The following is a 17,926-nucleotide window of genomic DNA, read 5'->3' as shown; positions in this document are numbered from 1 at the left end:
TAAATACATTTGAAGAAAATATGTCTTCTATTCTATGCAAATAGTTGAATTAAAGCGTCTCTGATAAATGTAACTATGATCCCTTAGGCTTTTTCCTAACAGTTATTAAAATTTGAATAACTCTGTCTGAGCTCCTTTGAACTAATATAGCTTAAAGTGCATTTATCAAAAATGATTGATAGGGATTTTAGTGCTTTTTTTTTGCGTAATTGTTTTTAATTATATTAAACCTTATTGAAAAATAAATGTATCTTGCATAAATTTTATATGAATTCTGTCAGTCATTTACAAATTACTTGCTTGATTACAACTATATAGTTATGTTTTACATACATTCATTTTAGGAAGACACAATGGAAGAAACAGGATGGAAACTTGTACATGGTGATGTTTTCAGGCCTCCTAGGAGTCCAAAACTTTTTGCTGCTGTAATAGGAAGTGGAATTCAAATTTTTCTTATGACTTTTATTACAATTTGTTAGTATTTTATTTATTCATGTTATAAAAATAAACATTTTTGAAATATATTTTAAATGATCTCTTGTATGTTTTTTAAATTTTACTCAATTGTGTTTCAGTTTTTGCTATGTTAGGCATGTTGTCTCCTGCTTCAAGAGGGGCCTTGATGACTGCGGCAATATTTTTATACGTTTTCATGGGGTAAAATTGTTTGCATTTGCTTTATTTAAATCAATGTTACATTTAATATTTTAAATCTTAAACTTTTGTTACAGTTGTACATCTCAATAGGATATATCATAAAAATAAATGTGCTAAGAAGAGACAACAATATTTTTCAGGTCTGTTTCAGGATATTTTTCAGCTAGACTGTACAAAACTTTGAGAGGTACACATTGGAAAAAAGCTGCTCTCTACGTAAGTTTAGCTGTAACATTTTTTTTTTGCCATTTTAAACTCAAATTATTCATTCTATTACTTTTATTAACTAATTCTAAATTTTTTATTGATGTACAAAAATTAATATTAATTTTTCCAAGTTCAATTTTCACTTTAATTAGATTTATGGTTTTTGCTAGTTTTAATCCTAATTAACCTGTCTATTTTTCCAGTTAAAACTTCCATACAGTAGTCCTAGTTAGCTGTTCATTACTAGTGAAATACAGTAGCTGAAGCATTGTAGCCTGTTAACCTAATGAATTTTCTTACTGTTTTACAGACAGCAACATTTTACCCTGGTATAGTTTTCACCAGTTGTTTCTTTCTAAATTTCTTCATATGGGGAAAGCAGTCTTCTGGAGCTGTAAGCATTTTTGTCTTTTAAGAACAGTTACTATTTTCTGATGCTGATTTGTAATAATTTTTGTTATCTAGGATATCTTTTTTTTTTTTTTTTACCATTGACTAAATCCATAAAATTCTCTCTTATAGGGAGTTTTTTTAATCCATACCAAAACAGTTATCCTTTATATTTTGTGTAGTAAACATATTCAATATGCTTAATAAATTATAAAATATGATGTATGAAAATGTATTTGTTTTGAACTACCTGCAATTTATGTTGAACTTGTGTGACTTTTTTCAACTAAGGAGACACTTGTATCAATGTTAAGATTTTTATGCTCTTTGAGTAACTGAATTTGATTTAATGTTAAATTGTGTGCTGATACAAGATATAATTTTTCATTTGGCATTTATTATTTTTTTTTTCTTTGAAATCAGCTTATGCACTTAACTAAGCTTAAAATTGTCTATTGTTATTATATGGAAAGAAAAAGCCTGTACAGATAAATTGCATTAATAACTGGAAAAGTAACAAAATAAACCTTGTTCTTTCATAGAACATTTGTTACTGACACCATTTAGACAGGTAGAAACTCAGCATATGTTTCGTGGAAGTACAGCAAATGAGAAGAAGTGAGAAAACATTTGTAAGTGATTCAAAAAACTGCTATACTCTGTGAGATCTATATTTGTATTTCTCTTCTAACTTCATTGATCAAACTTTAAGCCGGTATTAGACTTTTATTTGGTCTCTTTGTCATTTTGCATCTTGAAGTAAATTCTCTTATTTTGCTGATTAAAACCATGTTTTATAAAATATATATGAGTGTTTTTACTCAATATTTTTGAAGTGGAGATAGTAATGTACAAAGTTTCAAATTTTATTTCCATTTATCCCAAAATTACCCAAAAGACTGATTTTATCCCAAAAATCGGCCTTAATATCCATTTTGCTCACCCCCAAATGAATATTGAGGATTTTTTTTCAACTCAACTACAAGTCATTTTATGCCTAAAAGCGTATAGACACTCAAAATATCCATTTTGGCTATCCCCGAATTAATTACAACAAGTTTTCTTGTGAGGTCTGTATGCATGTGTGTATATGCGTATGTATTTCGCATAATTCATAAACCATATGTCCTAGAAACATGAAATTTGGTACCTAAACTCCTAGTGAGGTCTAGTTGTGCACCCAGGGACTGATTTATGGCAGGGCATTCAGGGCCTGGGCCCGGGGCACCAAAGGAAAGGGGGCACCAAATTTCTGTCATCAATTTTTTTTAATTTAGGGACTAGTGTTCAGGCCCTCCAACTAAAGGGGACAAACAACTTTTGTCATTTGACAATTTTTTTTAATGAACTGAAAGCATATTACAGGCATCACTGCACTAACTGTTGACGTCATCATCACGTCGTCAATCAACCAATTTTTCCGTATGAAATCAATATTTTAAAGTTTTCTTTCTATCAAAATAATATCCAACACTTACCTTCATATTTTTTTTTGTGGGAGGGGGGAGGGGCACCATTTTTTTCAGTTCTCCGGGGCACCCAGGTGTGTATATTGGGCCTTGTGCGCACCTCCCCTTTTGGTTGCATTCGAGTGTCCAAAGGGGGCCTTTTACACCTTTTTGGGGGGAAATCATTGTTAATTCCAATGTAAACTCAAGTGGTGTTATACTTGGCAAACACTAGGCGATATTTTGCGAACTTTGTGACAAATATGGCAGGGGTTTTTTTTTAAATATTTTAAAATCTGGTTTCATTTTGACCACTATTGGCGACATTTAGAGAGTTAACCATTGAATTACATTAAAAAGTTCAATATTGGGAAAAAGAATCTGTATAAAACATTTTTTTGCTTCAGTTTGCAAGAAACTTGGGGTAAAATATTTAAAGTGTTTCTTTGCTTACTCCTAGGCACTGTTATCATTAAATTGGCGTAAAAAGCAGTCATGTGAATCACACATCAGCTCGTTACAGAAATATACTTATTTATTTTAAGTATCCCGTGCAACATAGACTTGATTGTTTTTTCAAAAAACTGAAAAGAAAAAAAAGTTTAGTTCAGCTTGTGTTGAGAGGCAAAGTAATTTCATGATTTGTTGAGATGAAAGAAATTTAGTAAGTGTTTCAAAGTAAATTTTAGAAAACATGACTTTTATAATCAAAGGAAATATTTTTCCATAACATGTTTTGATAGCATTGATTTTATGTACAGATGATCAGGTTAATGTAGTACGAAAATTAACATAAATAATCATTAGTTATTCCATTTCAACTCAGGCATGGTATGTCACAGGACCATTAGTAAGTCAATGCCTTTTGCTTTCAGGGTCACATACTTGCAGAGTAGTGCTTCAGTTCCTACGCAGATGTTTGAACAATTTGCTGCTTAGAGCAAAGTTTTTACTAGCACGATCGTCATGCATTGCCAAAAGATGGAGTTAATGTATAGCGAACCACAAAGCATGTTTTGATTTAAGCACTTTTTATCAATCTTCTGAAATTAACATGTTTTTTAGAAAAAAAAATCCATGTATAATACTTGTACACCTGGTAAAGTGAGATAAACTCATAAGCTGTCAAAATAAAAATTTGGGATGAAATCAGATATATGATTATTGTTATTGAAATCGTATTTTGTTTACATGCATTTATATCAAAAGGTACCCTTACTACTAGCTATTAAATCATGATACATATAGATTATTTTGTATTAATTTTGTACATTTGAGTGTTTTAGATTTTTGAGTGCTCTTTAGTAAAGTGACATATTTTTTTCAACAGTAATTATATAAAAATAATCACATTTAAGGAAAATTATATCTTTTTGTCTTATGTATTTTGTATTTTTAGGTTCCTTTCACAACTATGCTGGCCCTGCTTTGTATGTGGTTTGGCATTTCATTGCCGTTGGTTTTCATTGGTTATTATTTTGGAATAAGAAAACATCCTTATGAACATCCTGTACGCACAAATCAAATACCTCGTCAAGTTCCAGAGCAAGTTTGGTACATGAACCCAATGCTATGGTATGTATATTATGGTTTTGTGGAAGCTTGCTTGCTCTGGTTTTTTAGAATAGAACTTTTGTTGATATTTGTTGCAATTTGACTACCAGTTGATAAAGTTGTTAAAATAATCGTCTTCATTGTCTGATTCAATATATCGATGTTGATTTTAATTATTCTCATGGTATCAGTTTATTTATGCATATCTTCTTGTGAAAAACGGTTCTATTAACTAAAATATTCTCCAAAAAAAAAATTGTTTCTGTTTGTAAAATAGTTTTTGTTTTCTTGTTTAAATACATAACTTATCAAAGAAATCTAATTTGTGCTCTTTTTTTTTTTTTTCAGTAAACTCTTTTATATTAAATATTTATAAGTGAAAGTGTTACCTGTAGTGATGTAAAATACCTGGGTATTTATTTTTGAGGGTAAATACCCAGGGTATATACATGGGTAAATACCCAAAATGAGTATTTGCTTGAGTATTTTTTTTTCTAATAAACTCTATTCTCACAAAATAACCACATTTGTGTATAATGATATTGCAATTAGTTTATAATATATTGAATGCAAAGAAAAGTTAAACATTTGACCCTTTTTACAAGTTTTTGACTTTATAGACCTAAAATAATAAATTGAAAAACACAAATATTGAACAACATCATGAATTTTGCATGCAATACTTGATTTAAATCCATACCTTTTTTTAGTAATAGTTATAATTGCTGACTATAAAGATTAGAACATCTGTGGCTAATTCAAAAGAAAAGAATGTTAAGTTTGGTTTTAAAATGGGGGCGGAAGACAATTGATAATGAAAACCAGAATCAATGATAGCAAAAATTAAAGGCATTATGATTCTTTTTCAAAAATTCTTAAAATCATTGCAGGAGCAAACCCTGTTTAAAAAATTATCAAAGTAGAATTTTTAAAAAATCCAAGAAGCAAATAAAATAAAGGTAAGAAAAATTGCATCTTAAATGTATCTTTCTGAAAGTAAGAAATAAAACGTTTTTTGAGTTTTTGCTCTCTTAAGTGAAAACTATGGATTCACTCAAGCATTTCCAAGTCGGATTTTGATCTTGAATTGCCATCTGAATTGCACAAGTTATCTATTCATAGGCTAATAAATTCTTTGCTTAAAAATAATTGCTCATTTTTTTCATTCATTTTTAGTTCTTATTCCTTTTGTTTTGTCACGCTTTTGTAATTTTGCTGTTTCCAATTATAGGATAGATATTTGAGCTTAGCCACTCAGTCAGATTTTTCTTTTACTTTACATGTGCTAAGCTACTTTAACACTTATTCTTCACAAACTTCTTCACCATTCTAATGAACTCATGGTTTCTTAATTTTCCCACAATTTTATGTGGAACAACCCTATAATGTCTTCAGCTGAATGCTGTCTGATTTCAAATGCTTCTGTCCTTCACAAACAAAAGGTAAATCATCAAGTACAGCCTGAGTAAAAACTTTAAAGCCAGTATAATTCTCTTTGAAAAAAGGAAAATGAAATTAAAGGGATTTTAATATTATTGTACTATTAATACTTAATGTTCATTGGTAAGAAATAACGCAACAGACAAGATTTGTAAAGCATGCAATAACCAGAAAAGCAGTGGTTTATTCAAAGTTAGAATTTCAGCTTGAGTAAAAACTTTAAGGCCACTAGTAATTTTGAAAAACTGTATGTACTTATACTGTAATAAATGCCACCTCCGTTAACAAGATTGTGGAAACCCTTCAACTTGCAGTTTTGTGATTAATTTCTTCAAAGTTTTTGTCCTATTTGTGACAATATTGCAAGATAAAAAGTTAACTGTTCAAAAAAGAGATTGAAGCTTTTTCTTCAACAAGAATAAGTAGGCGTACTATTGAGAAAAAGTAGGAAGATCAAAGACTGAAGTCAACATTTTTGTTCGATTAACACAATTAGGGTAAAAAGAAAACCCGGGAAAACTTAAAACTTTGTCCTCGCGTCATGGAAGAAGAGTTTGGATAATATTACATTACCTGAAAAGAACTCAACAAAGAGACTTAGACGATAGGTTTAAATGTTTGTCAAAAACGATATATAACACAATTAGAAGGTGTGGAAATTTTATTAATGCTGCAAAACTGCTTAAACATCATTTATTGAAAATGCACAATATAGAGCGTTTCAACTTTAGCTAGGAAACCATGACCTGGGATAACCAATGAATACAAATAATTTTTTCTAACGAAAAGAAGTAGAATTTGAATGGACCAGATGGACGTAAGAACTATTGGCATAATTTACGAAAAATAAAAAAAATTCTGCAAGCGCCAATTAGATGGAGGCTCTGTCAGAACTTGAGAGTACTTTGCTTACAATGGTGTGTGCTCAGTTGCATTTGTTTCAGGTAAAAGAAACTCACAAGTATATCAAAATGTCCTCCCAAGTCATCTTTTACCAAATGCTGAATTTATTGCTGGAGAAAATTGAAAATATCAGCAAAATGATGCATCTATCCGAGTAACAGTGCAAAAAATTGGCTCCAAGTAAACAATGTTGAAACTTTGAAATGACCAACTAAGTATCCAGATCTTAAACCAATAGAGAACTTATTAGGTGACTTAGCAAGAAGAGTTTATGCAAAGGAGAGACATTTTACTTCATCAATAGAGTTGAAATCTACCATCAAAGATGAATGGTAAAAAATACATTCTGAATTTTGTCAAAAACTAGTTTCATTCATGAAAACACAAATATTTAAGGTAATTTGATGGAGTGGCTCCCACACAAGCTTATAAATATTTGAATTTTTGTCCTCATATGCTTTTCCCTATGTTGGCTTTAAAGGTTTTACTCAAGTTCAAATATTGATCTGTAATATTTTCTGATAATGAAACACTTACAATTAAAATTTTTTGTCATTTTTACTTGTATTTATGGTTAATAATTATCACTCATATGACTTTTTGATCCCAAAATTAAGGTGTGTCCAATTTCTCAAAAAAGTGCACTGGACTTAAAAGTTTTTACTCAGATTGTAGGTTGGATTGTTTCAGACTTTTTCCCTTGCAGGGCTTGCTCGTTAAAAGTGTGATTTAGGTTTGCTCTCAGTTTTAACATTGTACCAACCAAGTATATTTGATTTCCTCATTAAGTTTGCATTCTTGTTAAATCAGGGGCTGTTATAAGCAAATTTAACTGTATTCATATCTTATTGACAGTTGTATTGGTGGCTTTAGGATTGAATGAACTCGTAAGTATCATCTGGTGTGCATCTTTATTCCTTTATAGAGTGCATACATGTACGTATTTTAGTAGGCACATTTCAAATTTTTGTCCTAAAATAAATCAAAAAACATTATGTGGAAATCCTTATATGGATAATTCTATTTTAAATTTGATATATTCTTTTAAGATATATTATACAGTCGAACCCGCTTATAAAACAAGCCCTGATTCAACAAGAACGAGGATATAGCAAGGAAATCAGAAATACTTGGTTGGTACAATTTCAAGTCTAAGGGAGCATAACTCGATTTTAACAAGCAAGCCCTGCTTAAAGTGAGCATTAATTTTGTGATTCATAAAAATTCTGTTGACTTACAGCTCAGCTTATTCTTATTTGGTAAAATTTTCTTTAGCGTTACGAAGTCAACCGAACATTAGTGTGTATGTATGTTCATTCCTCAAAAACAATGACACATGAAACAGACATTCACATATAGTTCAAAGAAATTTATTTAACTTCTTTGGTACTGCACACAGATTTTAAAAAAGCAACTATGATGGTTTTTTATGATTGTTTCCACGAACTCATTTTTTATGAGCATTAAGTTACAATGAGCAAATTTCGTGGTCCCTTTACGCTCGTTTTAAGCGAGTTCTACTGTATCACAGAAACTGTTCTGGCAATCATTTTATTGGACATTGCCTGATCCTCCCCCCCTTTCTGTAGTAGCAATTTATTGGTATTGTTTTATTAAAGACACACACAAGAAGGGTGTTATCATGAAACTATAGCTCTTTTTTCTATCAGGAATTTATTTTTATCTAAGATAGTTCTCATAATTTTATAATTTCTAGAATTTTTGCTGAAATTTTATTTTTCCCTCTCTCTCTCCGTCTTTAGTACTCTAATGGCTGGAATACTTCCCTTTGGAGCGATGTTCATTGAACTTTTCTTCATTTTTACAGTAAGTCATTTTTGAAATTTTAAATTATTTTTATCCATTTTAAAACTTTTCTTATACTTACTATTTTATTATTTTTTGCAGGCTATTTGGGAAAATCAATTTTATTACTTGTTTGGATTTCTGTTTCTAGTCTTTATTATTCTAGTCATTTCATGTTCCCAAATTTCTATTGTGATGGTATATTTTCAGCTGTGTGGTGAAGTAAGTATTTAGTTTTGTGCTTTATTGAAATATATATACTAAAGAATGTTGAAAATAGCCCACTAAGAAAGGAATATCTGATTGTGATGAAATTTAAGACATATAATGATACATTCGAGAAATTTACTTGATCCATGACAGACAATTGAACAAATACAGTGGATTAGACAAATATAGTACAATTTCAACAGTCCATCAAAGTGTCACCGGCTGCAATATGATATTCAGTTTTGGTGGCTGCATTTGAGTTGATCTCCTTATCTTAAGAGAGATATCAATGTATTGGAAAGTTCAAAGTTGTAGTGTTCAAAAGAGGGTAGCAATGCTATTAGATTGGCTGTCTAATTTAGATTAAGATTCCAGGTTTACCCGTAAACCATATGATATTATATTAATGATTTTTTTTAAAAAAATTAGTAGCATTGGAATGAGCATTGTGAATCATCTCTCTGGACACATGAATTATTTGCCCTTGTGTCCCCATTCTCCAAAAATGAGAGAAATAGTAGGGGAGCCCGCAATGCTGAATACTGGGGTGTCTACTGATATTCATAAATGTAAAAAAAAAGTTACATGGACATACTTACTCGAGCATGTCAGATATTGGTAGTTTTGATGCTCCAACGTGTCTAGATATGTTTATCTGCTGATTTGTGTGTTCGAGTGCGGCCATCCAGAAGGATAAAAAATAAAATAAATTTTTCTAGCATGTCAGATATTCAGAGGGGGTTAAGTGACCCTTAAAAATGCCAACATTCAAAAGATAGATGTTTTGGAAGTGACGTAAGCTTGTAGCAAGTAATTGAAAATACGAAACAAATAATCATATTGAAATAATGGAGTGCATCAGAATTTTATACAGAAGATTCAGCTTGATGCTGCAGTCATGGTAGCCTAACATCTGACAATTATTTTGAGGGTTATTCTTAATCTGACAGCTAGGTGAAAAAATGGCTTTTTTTTTTTTTTTTTTTTTTTTTTTTTTTTTTTTGCAGCTTTGTAACCCTCCTACACCCTTTCATTAGGCTCAAATTGTCAGATTTTTTAAATGTAGTGTTTAGCTTGTAATTAACCCATCTTATCTTAATCTGATGAACTTCAATAAAGCAGATAATTTTTTTTACCAATATGATGGGCTGTCCTAGATGCATCCACCAACAAAAAGGGCTTACATTTGGTGTAGGTACTCAACAGGATGTAAGGTATCCATCTTATGATTATCTGATGCGCTCAAGTAAATCTCCAAAAACACATTAATAATCTGATAAGCTGTCCTAGACGTATCCACCTACTTAAAAAAGGCCTACATGCAGGGTTGTCACGCCGCAGGGAAAGCTGAAGAAACAAGGAAAATACAGGGAATTCAAAAATCAACCAAAAAACAGGTAAAATCTAGGGAATTTAAAAAATTCTTCAAAGGCCTGGAGAGTGCAAGGAATTTTATTTATTTATTTTTTTTAAAAGTTGTAAAAATATATAAACCACAAAAAAAAAAAAAAAAAACATAAATAAATAAAAATTAAAATGCTTATTTTACTTTTTTTTACAGTAAATATGAAAATGTGTATCGTAAAAGCAAAAATGATAGTTTTAGCTGTCATGTATCTTAAAATTAATGCTACTTCAATTTAGAGAGCATGAAACTAGTGATCAATATTTATTGTTCTGCGTAACTTCTGCATCTTTTAATCTTTTAAGGTCCAAGTAATGAATTATAAAAAGAAGTCTTCTTTTTTTAATAAAAAGTTAAATAAATTCAATCACCATGCTATTATTTCAGTTTTAATGAATTCTTCTTTATTTCCCGTTATTTATTTACTTATTTTTCTCTTCAGGGTATTAATGTTCCTTTTCAATTATCAGTAGTGTTCGCTTGTAATTTACTGAATAGGTGTCATTGTTTTAAGGGGTGTTCTAGTGTAGAAATTCAAAAAATAGATTTTTTTTTTCTTTTCTTATTTTCAAAGTTTAGACCTTTAAGAATAAGCCTCTAAGAGGATTTATGAAAATTCGAAATTTTTTCAGAGTTATAGTTAATTTTGTTAAGATAAAGAAAAAGCCAGCAAACAAGATCAACACTGTGACATACTCTCCGAAATACAAGCTTCCGAAGCTTCAAAAGAAGGTAGAACTGCTCTAATGGCTGAAAGATCTGCCAAAAATGTAGCTTTTGAGGTATAGGAGGAAACTATGCATAAGGCAGGGATGGCTGTTCAAAAAAATATAAATATAGCATACCATTAAACCACTGCCCGAAATGTGACTGCAAACTTTAAATGCATTTTTCTCAAAACTACTTTTTTCAACACAGTTGACAAGATATCTCAAGTTCTAATCCGCTGATTTATTTGAAATTTGGTGCAGACTTTCTTAATGCTATCAATTTTGTCTCCACGTAGGGATTTCTGTGTTTTTGTTTTTTTTTACTATTTTTTAAAAAATACTAAAGTTGAAAAAAGGAGTCAAAAATGACCTTTTTTTTTCAAAAAGATGCCATTTTATGCAAAAAAAATTTTTTCCCAAATCGACAACGTCAAGACAATTCTACAGTCCCCACTCTGCTGCCCTCTATTGATTTCAATTTTAAATTTTTTTCCCCACTTTTATACAGTTTTATACTTCTCAAGTATCAATAAAAACTGATAAAAAATTGATAGTAAAAATGTTTACATTTTTTTTTATTACGGCCACAAAATTGCCTCAAAATGGAGCTGCTAGACTAGAATACCCCCTTAAGCTTTACAAATCCCAAGCTAATATTGAAGTTGTGTATGTGATCATACACTTAGTATGTCATGATATGAAAATTTATGAAGCTTGAGAGTATAGCGCTATATGTTTAAAAAGTGTTTGAGAGTATACGGCGTGTATGGAAACACCACTGGTTTGGGATTGTCAAATGTCATCAATACGTTGACCCATTGCAATTCTATGTGCCACAATCACAGTAAACCAGCTATCATAGTCTATAGCCCCTAGATCATTGTCTTCTTTGTATGTCACACCACGGCCTGGGTAGAATTGCACTGTTCATCAAAGCACCTGCACAAGCATATGCTACAATCATTTGTCCTTAAAATGAAGAGTATTCATCATTAAGCTCTATGTTTTGCCAGCAGGAAGCATGATATATCACTGTGCCGTGATACCATTTTAAATGGAGTCGCCAATGCTTTGGTGGTTAAATAGAGTTCACAAGAAATATGCTCCACTTGCAGATTCCCATCTGCAAAATGTATGGAAATGGTTTGTGGTACAGTTCTGCATTTATTGTATTGTAGAACCAATTACTGTAGGATTCACAAGTGGTTGCCGCATGATATATGGATAATCTCAACTTGTCTTCATGGTCATCCAAGACCTGCTATACTATGCATGGGTAACATCTGGAGCCTTTTGCAAATTCTTTAAATTGTGAGAAATATCTCAAACATTTTCCTTGCATTCTTCACTTACTAAAATCTTCTTAGAATCAGAATGTGATTTTCCACTGTGCACCATTTTATATAGCCCCCCCCCCCCTCTCCGGCCACCTGAATGCAGTGCCACTGCTAGGTGTGTGGTCATGCACATTCAATCTCAATGTACTTATTAGCAAAATTTCACAATTGTACCTTTCTTTCTTTTCGGTGTGCAACTTTCAGTATGTCTGAGTGCATATTAAAGATGAGCTTGGGCTAATCTTTGAAAACCCCAGGCCGGTTGATATTGTTTCGTGTGAAAATCCGAGACTGAGTAAAACTCTCTTGCATCAAAAACTGAGCCCTCTTGTTTCTAATCAACTAAATATGGGTACCTTTTTTGCAACTGCGATTGATGACTCTTTAAAAAAAAAAATCTTTCTAAATGAATATTTTCTCAAAATGCTCCACTTTAGATGCATTGTTATTTGTGATATACTGTAATAGTTATTCCAAACAAAATCATATTGTAAATAATTGTTAATTTAGTTTGTTTTATCCTTGTTAAATTTTCATGGGAGGTAAATTTAAATTCAAACCTCTTATTTTATTTATTTATTTATTTTTTTTTTTTGGCATAATAATGTAAATTTATTACCGAAAGAAAGCACTGAAAAGAACTACTAAAATTAAAAAGTAAAATTCTGTTGCGAAGAATGCCAATGAAAAAAATATCTCTTTCACCATAGTAAAATTTCAATCCTGATTTAACTTATTATACATAGCTTCTATTCCATTACAACAAAATTCCCGTCACAACAAACTAAATTTGCGATCACTTGAAATTGGTGAACTGAATGAAAAGCTATGCTTGATGTTGCAGTCATTTCACATTCATTTTAAAAATTGAAAGTTTGCTTAGAATTTCTGAAAATATAAAACAAATGCCTTTTTTTTTCTCTTTTTTCTAAAGTATGCACACTGGCAGAAATTAAATAACCTATTCTCTACTCGTAATGTTAACAACAAATTAAAATATTGTGATACTCTTCAAAAATAACTAACATAATTTCATTGGATATATTTTTAATGTAAAGGTACTTAAGCAAAAAGGAAATATTTTACAAATGTAGGCAATTATAACTAAATAAAAGCAAATATGAGAACTCATACAGGCTTTGGTTTATTTATTAGTCAGAAAATTTTTCAGTGAGTTGGAAATTATAAAAGGCTGTAAATGCCAAAAAAAAAAGGAGTCCTTTATCTAAAAAAACAAAAAGAAAAGTCATAATCATAAAAACAAATATATTTTTAATATGAGATGTTATAAAAACAGCTGGAGTCTTTGATCTTGTTGCTTAAATTGAAAACATTCAGTCTGAACTGAATGATGAATCAAAAATTTATTTGTAAGAAATCAAGATAACACATATTAGAGACTCAAGAGCAATGCTCAAATAGGATTGGAAGCATGTTGTTGTAGCTCGATGTTATTTTTAACAAAGAAACGCATGATTGCCACTTTTGACGACTGGGACTTGATTCTTTGGCAGCCATTTTCAAGGAAATAGTCGCCCGTTGGTGACAGGGGCAGCTGATCTAGAACTTTACTCAGTATGCACTGTACCAACATTAACTTGAACTTTTTCTGCAATCATTTCCACTGTGACACGGCAGTCTGCTCAAATGATGCCTTGAATTAGAGCTTGAAGTGAGGTTGTTGAAACTTTAGTAGGGCGGTCAGAACTGTATTAGTCAGACATTAACTTTCGACCACTTTTGAATTATTCGACCAACTTGTAAAATTTTCTACTGTTCATACAACTTTCACCATACACATTAATCATTCTAGAGTATGCATTAGCTGGTTTTTCACCGTAAGCAATCAAAAACAAATCACAGAACATTGCTAAGCCAATGTGGAATTTTCTAGAAGAATCGATATTGTTTAACTAAATATTGAGGTTATAATAAGAGGAATGTTTATCAATTCACTAATTAGAACTCATCATAGTGAGGCCAACTTAAGATCCCAGATGTGTCAAACTTGTACTACTAACAGTATTTTTCTCATGCCAATTCGTTTCTTTACTTATTGAGTGACCCTCATAAATCAATAATAAAATAACGAATCCAAATATTTATTTTTCTTATCAAGAATACCTTTCAAACATGTATATAGTTTTCAATGTTCTAAAATTTATTTTCCCTTTTTTAGGATTATCATTGGTGGTGGAGATCCTTTTTTGTATCAGGGGGTTCAGCTGTTTACATATATGCCTATTCGGTATTCTACTTTTTCACTAAGGTACTTGTTGAAAGTTTTCTTTATCTTAACCTAATGAAAGCAAGAGATAATAGTTTCAGATTTTATTTGTAGTAGTTGATGCATTTTAGAAATTTTCATACAGTTAAATGAAGTTTGTCTTATTTTGTGTGTTTTTTGTTTACGCTGTAGTACATGTTATCATGAATCATTTATTAGTTTATTTTAAATTAGGATGTATTTGTACAGGAGTTTTTATGTTACTCCTGCACTTTTTACATTTTGAAAGGAATTCAGGCTATATGTCCATTGCACTTTTTTTGTTATAAATTAAGCCCTGGTTTTAATTAATGAAAATCTTAGTTAACACATTAAGCGCTGAGAAGCAAAGAAGTATAAATGCCAAAACTTAAAATTTGGCTCACATCACAAATGTATACTCCCCAGGATTATATACTATCTGCATCACTTAAAATCTCTATTACATATGAAAATTATTTCAGAGTTGGATTCTAACTTCATTCTATTTGTTTTAAGTAGAATATTATGATTCATGTTCACAATTGATCCAAATTAGAATTACTTTTACAGGTACATTGTTTATATAACTGGTATCACATGAGCTGAATAAATTAATATTCAAACTAATTCAGTTTGATTTAAGAGTTTCATGAAGGACTATCAGCAAGCTGAAATATTTATCACACCCATTGCAAAGACTATTCTAAAAAAAATTGTTTGAAAAATATTTGGCTTTTAGTATTCACTCTCAAAATACCTTGAGAAGTCACTGGTGCCTCTTAATACACACAAATGTCTAATTGCTGCAAGTTTCTCTTAAGGTTTTTAATTTTTAGGGTATAATATACTGTACTATATATGAATAAGATTCAATGTTTTTAATTTCTTTATAAAACAGAATGAATATTTTGCTATATAATATTTTGTTGAATAAATGAATTTTTTTGTTAATTTTATTATATTTTCTTTCAGCTCGAAATAACAGAATTCATTCCTACACTACTATACTTCAGTTATACTGGCTTGATGGTGCTTACATTTTGGTTGTTAACCGGCTCAATTGGATTTTATGCTGCATACTTTTTCATAAGAAAAATATATGCGGCTGTAAAAATAGATTAAGACAATTGTTTACTATTTTAAGTTTAGTCAGGAATTATGGTTGTATATAAGTATAATGAATATGACGGCATAACAGAACAAAACGAAACATTGACATCCAGCAGGCTGGATCAAAACATTTTGTATATAAGATTTCCTCATTAGGAATATGAATTAAATTTATATCTCTTCATAAATAGTCTTTTCCTTATGTACCAAAATTTTTATTCATCTCTCATTGTCATATTTTGTTTCCTAATAAAATTCAAAATCTGACTTGGTATCTTTGCTTAAGAACTGAAAACCATTTTTGACCTTAGGAGAAAATTTTATTATAGAACGGGAAATAAATATGGTGGTTACTGGAAATTAAGAACAAAAGGTCGAAATTGGCATTGTGCGAAAATGCTCTCCTACAGGAGGTAGAATCGTCCTTGACAATAAATGTTTTAATTCACATCACCACTAATTAAAGTCATGGAAAACCAAAAGTTACCTAAATATGGTGTCCAAAAAATTATAAATGTATCGATACCTGGTTTGATCGTCAATTCTTTGGCATTCGGAAGCAGTAAATCAATCTAAGATTGACATATTTTCAGGTAGTTGTATAATTGTAAAGAATTCAAAAAATAGTAAAAAAAATAACCAAAGATCAAATTTAGTGAAATTCATTGTAAGTTTCCAACCAAAGGGTTAGTAAAAGCAAACCTATCCTGATCAAGAAGAAATCATTGAAGAAGAATTGTTTCTCAAAGAGAAATTGTAGCTAGCAATTAAAAAACTACACACAATGCATAAAAAATCCACAAGTAAAAGAAACAACGTTTATGTAAAACCAACATGTAAGAGACTGAATTACTAACAGTGCCACTGACTTGCATGAATTCAGAGTATTTTCACCTGCCGGGAAATTTTTTTCACTAAAATGAGTCTCAGACTAAAAAAACATTAGTTCAGTGGATGCATTATGTGTCTTACTATTATTGATTTTTAATTTATGGCAATTGTTCTTTCAATTAAATTTGTTCACAATAAGTTTTCATAAATGTTGCACTTTTCCACAAGATTATGAAATATGGCAACAAAACAATATGCTGTTAATCTCTTTTTTTTTTTTTTTTTTTTTGAGAATTTGTAACACCGGAATTGCAATCACTAAATACATTTAATGAAAAAAATCTCAAGTTATAGTAATTCGCAATTTTTCTTAGCTTTTAAAATATTTCAGTAAAAATTCCATGATTTTTATTATTTATATTCATCTTTTCATATTTTAAGACCAATTTCAGTTTTTAAATCTTCAGAAGTTAGATAAACACAGGTGAAACTTCATGCTATTTTTACTGGTATTTTAGACTTCAACTCAAATTCAAATGGCTTAAAATTTCCGAGGATGCGTAGCAAGATGGCAAAAGTGCAACTTTTCAATTAAATGTAAAAAAGAATAAAAATAATAATGAATACAAAATTGTTGTACAAGCATTAGAATCGCATAGGAAACAACAATGAGCAAGTTTTATGGAAGCGCAAAAATCAGAGCTCTTCAAAAACTAAAAATGAGTAAATTCTATGCCTCAACTGCAAAATTTGGTTAGTACAGTCAAGCCCATTTATTAGAATATCGGATAAAAGAATATCCCGCTTGATGTAATACATTTTCAAAGTACCAAACAGTTTATTTCTATTATTTTAATCCCGTTTAATAAAATATCCTGGTTATTAGAATATTTTTTTGTGGAAAATTGGCTATTACATTATGTGTGTTCTAGAATTCGAAATCCATAACCTAATGTCAATTCCCATGACTTTTGAGTGTTTTTTGCTGAAAATCATGATTTTCTAGTTGCGCGAACACCCTGTCTTACTACTTCAAAACTAAAGTCTTCTGTTAGTATCTCAATTTGGCTTTAAACACTGGATTTTCCGTCGCAGACAGTATATCAAAAATGGTATTTAAAGACACTTCTGCCTTTTTCTACAGCACCAGTTAATTTCTCTCCAGGTGTGCTGCTAAAAAGTACCAAACGTTTTCTCTTTCAAGTTCAACAAACGAAACTGCTGCATTGAAATTTTTTAATTCAACTGTTTAATGAACATATGCAATGTAGCTTCGTATTGACTATTTTTAATTAGATGCATGAAATAGGGTCTGGTGGAGGAAAGTTGTCATACATCAAATAAATGGCTATAGCTTGGAAATAAATGTTCGAATGAATGTGAAAATTTTATTTTAGAGTAGGGCAGTTAGAAACTACATTTTGAATACAAAATTTCATTTGTTAAAAAAAAGTATTTTGTGTGAATATAAAGCATTTTAAAATCTAAACACCTCTTTTAACTTCCTGGGGAAATTTTGTTTGTTACAATAATGAACAGATTGCACACAGGAAGCTTCCCACATGTCTACGTTTTTTAATAGTTTGTGGTGTAGCGCACTACTTTTTAAAACAAGTTGAGTAGCGAGTAGTTCTGTACAAAAAAAAAAAGGTAGTTAGTAGCGATTT

General features: G+C 30.5%; 1 protein-coding gene across 1 annotated transcript in view; it reads left to right on the top strand.

Moving 5' to 3' along the window:
• Positions 1-15,702, top strand: part of LOC129231782 (transmembrane 9 superfamily member 4-like) — a 57,289-nt gene extending 41,587 nt beyond the window's left edge. Inside the window, exons 11-19 of the mRNA XM_054866149.1 lie at positions 345-477; positions 579-660; positions 801-876; positions 1,178-1,261; positions 4,105-4,280; positions 8,366-8,429; positions 8,511-8,630; positions 14,250-14,339; positions 15,291-15,702. Of these exons, the coding sequence (XP_054722124.1) occupies positions 345-477; positions 579-660; positions 801-876; positions 1,178-1,261; positions 4,105-4,280; positions 8,366-8,429; positions 8,511-8,630; positions 14,250-14,339; positions 15,291-15,440 (975 nt within the window). The 3' untranslated portion in view covers positions 15,441-15,702. The remainder of the gene's footprint in view (positions 1-344; positions 478-578; positions 661-800; positions 877-1,177; positions 1,262-4,104; positions 4,281-8,365; positions 8,430-8,510; positions 8,631-14,249; positions 14,340-15,290) is intronic.
• The last annotated feature ends 2,224 nt before the right edge of the window (positions 15,703-17,926 follow it).

The sequence above is a fragment of the Uloborus diversus genome, chromosome 10 (genome assembly GCF_026930045.1).
Source record: "Uloborus diversus isolate 005 chromosome 10, Udiv.v.3.1, whole genome shotgun sequence".
Taxonomy (NCBI): domain Eukaryota; kingdom Metazoa; phylum Arthropoda; class Arachnida; order Araneae; family Uloboridae; genus Uloborus; species Uloborus diversus.
Note: the sequence above shows the minus strand (reverse complement) of the source record. Positions and strands in the feature narration are given on the sequence as shown.